At 35.5% G+C, this 7347-nt stretch overlaps 1 protein-coding gene across 1 annotated transcript; it reads left to right on the top strand.

Moving 5' to 3' along the window:
• Positions 1–1537: 1537 nt before the first annotated feature.
• sprb (sepiapterin reductase b) lies at positions 1538–4385 on the top strand. The gene is made up of 3 exons (XM_059504331.1): positions 1538–1868; positions 2864–3154; positions 4069–4385. Exons 1-3 carry the CDS (start codon positions 1538–1540, stop codon positions 4257–4259), a joined length of 813 nt encoding a protein of 270 aa, XP_059360314.1. The 3' UTR covers positions 4260–4385.
• Positions 4386–7347: the final 2962 nt, after the last annotated feature.

Below are 7347 nucleotides of genomic sequence, written 5' to 3'. Positions count from 1 at the left end.
AGCTTAATTTACACAACTAATCAAACTGGACACATCTGCTCAGTAATGACTGCTAACAGAAAATTAAACTGATTACTGTAAAGCACTAATGAAGGTTTGGAATCATGTCGTTATCACGTGACACGAAGAAAAACTCTCTTATATCTGAGGTTCTTCGTTTAGATCGCAGCTCTGCTCAGTCTGGATGAATGCTCATTAAAATTAAACTGTGTGTGTGCGAGTGTGTGTGTGTGTGTGTGTGTGTGTGTGTCATACTTGGCCTAAAGCACATTTTTCTAGTCATCTGACCAAACATTTTTCTAGTGCACTCCAAAACAAATCCAGAAAATTGAATTTGTTTCCCGCTGTATTTGGAATTCTGCATTGCATTATTTAAAGGTTAAAAGAAAGCAAATTTTTTAAACAATAAAAAAAATCTTCCTATGGATTAATATTATTTCTCTAAAACCGAATGACCGACTGGAATTGTGTTGCATGTGTCATCTGTTTTTTAATTCACAGATTGATATGTGACAACATCACGTGACAGGAAGACCATCACTTACTGACCGTATCTTGTCCTCCTGACCATCTCATGAGAACACATGGACATCTGCTGCTCTGACGATTAGTGATGGACATTAAATACTGTATTTGACACACACAGCCGTCTTAAACAGATGATGTATTTCATATATCATAATTAATATACAGTAGTTCTGCTTGTGTAACCAATGAAAGAGAATCTCTTTTCTGTCCTGTTCCGCATTTACACTTCTGCTCTGGATGTTATTCTGCTTCACTCTTTTTGTGGGTTCCTGTATAATAAAATGCTTGTCGTTCTCGTTTGAAAGAGTTTCAGATGAAACTCGGTGGTTTTAAACAAATTACACTGCTAGTTAAAAGTTTGGAGTAGTTATGATTTATTTAATGTCTTGCAATAAGTCTCTTCTGCTCACGGAGGCTGCATTTATTGGAACAAAAATACAGTAAAAATGTAAAATATTATTCTAATTTAAATCAGCTGTTTTCTGTGTGAATCTGTGTTAAAGTGTAATTTATTTCTGTGATGCTCCGCTGTATTTTCAGCATCATTCCTCCAGTCTTCAGTGTCACATGATCTTCAGAAATCATGAAAATATGATCAGAAGTGTTTCTTGAGCAGTAAATCATCATATTTTCATGATTTCTGAAGATCATGTGACACTGAACACTGATGCTGATGCTGCATCACAGAAATAAATTACATTTAAAATGTATTACAATAGCAAACTATGGAAGCTTGTTTCTTTCTAAAACAATAAAAAAATCCTAATTTGTTCCATCTCTAGGCCATACACCACATGCTGTACTCTTCTATCACACAGAACTCATTGTATTTTACGGACTCATGCATGATTAAACAGCATTGACTCTGTTTTTATGAATGATCTTTTGTGACTCAGTGGATGAAATGCATTCGTTCCTCTCAGTGTCACTTGATATAAAGCACACATGCTTCTGAGATGCATCAACACCCAACATCCAGCGTCTCTGAAGCTTTCCGCAGCATCCCCACATGGAAGACGAGATCATTTCAGAGTCCAGGGATCTGGGCAGAGCTCTGTGCATCATCACAGGAGCGTCGAAAGGCTTCGGCCGGACGCTTGCGTTTCAGCTCAGCTGCCTGCTGAAGCCCAGATCCATCCTGATGCTGGTCGCTCGAACCGCAGAGCAGCTCAACCAGCTGAAGGAGGACATCATAACCCTGTACGGTGGACAGAACCAACTGGACGTCCGCTGTGTGCAAGCTGATCTGGAGAAGAAGGACGGCGTGGAAAAAACAGTTCAGGCAGCTAAAGAGACTTCAGTGTCAGAAATGGACCACATACTCCTGATCAACAATGCAGGTGCGCTGGAGTGTCATTCCACTGTAAAACAAAATTTGATTAATAATATTTATTTATTTATTTATTTATTTTTACAAATATCTAAACAAAAATATTAAAAAATAAATCAATAATAATAATAATACAAAAAGTACTGTATTGGTAGATGTATTATATATTAATTTATTTCAATCTACCTTATTTTTATTTAGCATAAACTTAATTACTTAAAATTAAAATCATATGTCACAATGTAAATTTAAATTGATGACAAGAAAATAAAACAAAACGAAAAAACTGTAAAATAACAATAAAAAATAAAATTCTATAAATTATTTCTATAAATTAAATCCTTAAAATTTCAAACTAAGTTCTAACTTAATAAAAATAAAGTCATTAAAAGATAAAAAAAATAATAATAGTATTTTTGTCTTGTTTTCCAGTCCTAATACTGAACCATTATTAAATCAATATTTTTTTTTACATTAAATTTGTGTCCTGTACTTTATTATTTATTCATTTAAATCTAATTATAATTTATTTTATAACGTAATTCTTTAAAAAATATTTTATTTAGATTTTTATATAAATAATTGTTTTTTTAATAAAAATATGTATTTATAAATATATTATACAATTATAAAAATAATGTAAATATATTTATATTATAGTATATTATACTATTTTTTTATATTTTTATTGATTTATGTACACTGCAAAATATGATTTTCTTATTCATTATTTTTCATTCTTCATTCATTCTTCTTTTCCAGTAAAAATATTTACATTTCAAGTTTGTTTTCTGAAAAATTAAGTCAGTTTATGCTTAAAACAAACAAACAAACAAAAACCTACTGTCAGAAATGTGTGTCCAACTAGGTCTTTAAAATAATTTTGATTTAAAGATATTTAGATATTTGCACTAGAAAACAAGACAGAAATCCTGGGTCGTAGCTTGCATTCACTGAAAGCTGAATGTGAAGAACATGATGATAGTTTGTCCTCTTTGGTTTCAGCGTCTCTGGGTGACGTGTCTCGCTTCGCTGTGACGTTCACGGATCCGGCGGAGGTCAACCGGTATCTGTCTCTGAACGTCAGCGGAGCGCTGAGTCTGACGGCCGGCGTCCTGCAAGCGTTTCCTCGCTGTCTGGGTCTGCGGCGGTCGGTGGTCAACATCAGCTCTCTGTGTGCGCTGAAGCCCTTCCCGTCGTGGGCTCTGTACTGCACCGGGAAAGCCGCCCGCGACATGATGTTCCGCGTGTTAGCTGCAGAGGAGCCGGATGTAAGAGTGCTCAGTTACGCACCCGGTGAGTGCCGTGGATCGCACACGCGCTAATTATCACACGTTATTCAAGAAAGGAACACTGTTTCTGTCGGGTTCCCCAAATCAGGGTTCATCAGCTGATAATGATTCAATTCATACAAATGAATAAATAAGTAAATAAACAATTAAAATAAAACATTTACTGAAAATTAAATCACAAAAATGTGAAATTAAATAATTTCAAAATAATTTTAAAAAGTCTAATTAAATAGGCTAATTAATTTAAACCAATTTGAAAATCAAATATTAAATCGTAAATTTACAATTTATAAATACATTCTTATAAAATAAAATAAGACAAATGGAATCATAAAAAAGTTGAACATCAAAAATGATAAATGAACTCATAAAATGTAAAAAAAAATTTTTTTTTAAACTATTAAAATAAAAACAGCAAACATATATGTGAAATTAAAAGATGAAAATGTCAAATTAAAATTGCTATTTTATTTAAATAAAAGCAACCAAAACAAAACACACGTAAAAAAAAAACTATTAATATAAAAGGCTTACTAAAAATTTTATCAAAAAGATGTAAAAATCTAAATAACTGATTTTAAAACAAAAACAAGTATTGTAATACACAATAGTGTAAAATATCTAATTTAAAAACGTAATAAAAATAAAAATTTAAAATAAATGTAAAATTACATTTAATACAATTAAAATGAACACTTAAATTAAATCAAATACTTAATTTTTAAATTAAAGGTACATCTCAAAAAACATCCCAAGGGACTTTTTAAGACTATTTTAGCTCAGATGTGTTTGGTTTGGGGGACAGTGAGACAATAGGAAAACACACAGCTGAGGACAGACAGATAACAAGCAGACGTGTCAGTGATCTCTACACTGAGTCAGTCAGCTTTCATGAGATCAGTGTGTGGTGTTCTGCAGGTCCTCTGGACACAGACATGCAGCTGCAGGCGCGCCGTTCCTCCGGAGATCTGCAGCTGCGGCGTTCCTTCTCCTGCATGTTCTCCGAGGGCCAGCTGCTCTCCTGCGAGGAGTCCGGAGCCAAACTCATCAAGCTCCTGCTGGACAACGACTTCCAGTCCGGTGCGCATCTGGACTTCTATGAGCTCTGATGCTCACAGCTCTCATACTGTACATACTGTGCACAGAGGTGTATAATCTTATTGATTGATTTGTATTCTTTTTAGATCTGTTTAGAAATGCTGTGTTTTTATAAAAGGAATAAATGAGTGAATGTTCAGGTATTCACTGTGTTTTACTGTGGCTGCTGTGGAGTTCTATAAAGCAGCTGAGGACATCTAGTGGGGTTCCTGCACAAATACACAGAGAGACATAGGAAATAATTTAGTTTTTCAATTTACATGATTTGGGTAGATTCTAGTGGTGTCAAAGAATGTAACTTTTATTTTGGATGACAGCACTAGTTGATGCAGATAATATAATTGATTAATTTGGGTGTCCACCTGATTATGATATAATAATCTAATAAAAAAACATTCTTATAAAAATGTTAATGTACAGTCGTGGCCAAAACTTTTGAGAATTATATAAATATTGGAAATTGGAAAAGTTGCTGCATAAGTTTTTATAATAGCAATTTGCATATACTCCAGAATGTTATGAAGAGTGATCAGATGAATTGCATAGTCCTTCTTTGCCATGAACATTAACTTAATCCCAAAAAAACCTTTCCACTGCATTTCATTGCTGTCATTAAAGGACCTGCTGAGATCATTTCAGTAATCGTCTTGTTAACTCAGGTGAGAATGTTGTCGAGCACAAGGCTGGAGATCATTATGTCAGGCTGATTGGGTTAGAATGGCAGACTTGACATGTTAAAAGGAGAGTGATGCTTGAAATCATTGTTCTTCCATTGTTAACCATGGTGACCTGCAAAGAAACGCGTGCAGCCATCATTGCGTTGCATAAAAATGGCTTCACAGGCAAGGATATTGTGGCTACTAAGATTGCACCTAAATCAACAATTTATAGGATCATCAAGAACTTCAAGGAAAGAGGTTCAATTCTTGTAAAGAAGGCTTCAGGGCGTCCAAGGATGGTCTCCTAAAGAGGATTGAGCTGCGGGATCGGAGTGCCACCAGTGCAGAGTTTGCTCAGGAATGGCAGCAGGCAGGTGTGAGCGCATCTGCACGCACAGTGAGGACAAGACTTCTGGAAGATGGCCTGCTGTCAAGAAGGGCAGCAAAGAAGCCACTTCTCTCCAAAAAAAACATCAGGGACAGATTGATCTTCTGCAGAAAGTATAGTGAATGGACTGCTGAGGACTGGGGCAAAGTCATATTCTCCGATGAAGCCCCTTTCCGATTGTTTGGGGCATCTGGAAAAAGGCTTGTCCGGAGAAGAAAAGGTGAGCGCTACCATCAGTCCTGTGTCATGCCAACAGTAAAGCATCCTGACACCATTCATGTGTGGGGTTGCTTCTCATCCAAGGGAGTGGGCTCACTCACAATTCTGCCCAAAAACACAGCCATGAATAAAGAATGGTACCAAAACACCCTCCAACAGCAACTTCTTCCAACAATCCAACAACAGTTTGGTGAAGAACAATGCATTTTCCAGCACGATGGAGCACCGTGCCATAAGGCAAAAGTGATAACTAAGTGGCTCGGGGACCAGAATGTTGAAATTTTGGGTCCATGGGCTGGAAACTCCCCAGAACTTAATCCCATTGAGAACTTGTGGTCAATCCTCAAGAGGCGGGTGGACAAACAAAAACCCACTAATTCTGACAAACTCCAAGAAGTGATTATGAAAGAATGGGTTGCTATCAGTCAGGATTTGGCCCAGAAGTTGATTGAGAACATGCCCAGTCGAATTGCAGAGGTCCTGAAAAAGAAGGGCCAACACTGCAAATACTGACTCTTTGCATAAATGTCATGTAATTGTCGATAAAAGCCTTTGAAACGTATGAAGTGCTCGTAATTATATTTCAGTACATCACAGAAACAACTGAAACAAAGATCTAAAAGCAGTTTAGCAGCAAACTTTTTGAAAACTAATATTTATGTAATTCTCAAAACTTTTGGCCACGACTGTAATAATATTAATTAATTAATAACCAAAAAACAGTACACAGAATCTAGTAGACGTAGATGTACTATTCCTCTTCAGTCAAAAATCTGGGTGTTATATTGGACAGCAACTTGTCTTTTGAAAATCATATTTCCAATGTTACAAAAACTGCATTCTTCCATTTTAGAAACATTGCCAAGCTACGAAACATGTTATCTGTTTCTGATGCAGAAAAGCTAGTTCATGCTTTCATGACCTCTAGACTGGACTATTGTAATGCACTTCTAGGTGGTTGTCCTGCTTCGTCAATAAACAAGCTACAGGTCGTCCAAAATGCAGCAGCTAGAGTCCTTACCAGGTCAAGAAAATATGATCATATTACCCCAATTTTACAGTCTCTGCACTGGCTACCTATTAAGTTCCGTATCAGTTACAAATTATCATTACTTACCTATAAGGCCCTAAATGGTTTAGCTCCTGCGTACCTAACTAGCCTTCTACCACGCTACAATCCATCACGCTCCCTAAGGTCACAAAACACTGGACTTTTGGTAGTTCCTAGGATAGCAAAGTCCACTAAAGGAGGTAGAGCTTTTTTACATTTGGCTCCCAAACTCTGGAATAGCCTTCCTGATAATGTTCAGGGTTCAGACACACTCTCTCTGTTTAAATCTAGATTAAAAACGCATCTCTTTCGCAAAGCATTCGAATAAGTCATCTCATAATTTGTAACTGCATTTATATCAGATCAAAATGTGCATTCTTATTCTTTAGCTTGGGTTAAACTAATTAATTTCACTTACAGAGTTCACAAATTTTGTTATAAGTTTGATTGCATCATATAATAATTACTGTTAATAGTGTTCATTGTCTGTTTGATTATGCCTTTAATAGATGTTTCGTACATTTCTGTCATATGCAACTAAACTAATCGTCACAAATGATAAGTGACTACTAAATATTATAGAAACGTAATTTTCTGTAAAGTTGCTTTACAATGATTTGTATCGTAAAAAGCGCGATACAAATAAACTTGAATTAATTATGTAAACAAAAACTTTTATTTTGGATGCGATTAATCACGATTAATCGTTTGACAGCACTCCTACAATACAGTTTAAAGTGGCTTCATAAATTAATTTAAAAATACAAAAATTAATGAATTTT

This window comes from Carassius carassius, chromosome 21, assembly GCF_963082965.1.
Source record: "Carassius carassius chromosome 21, fCarCar2.1, whole genome shotgun sequence".
NCBI lineage: Eukaryota > Metazoa > Chordata > Actinopteri > Cypriniformes > Cyprinidae > Carassius > Carassius carassius.
The sequence above is the reverse complement of the archived record's forward strand: the minus strand, read 5'-3'. Positions and strand labels throughout refer to the sequence as shown.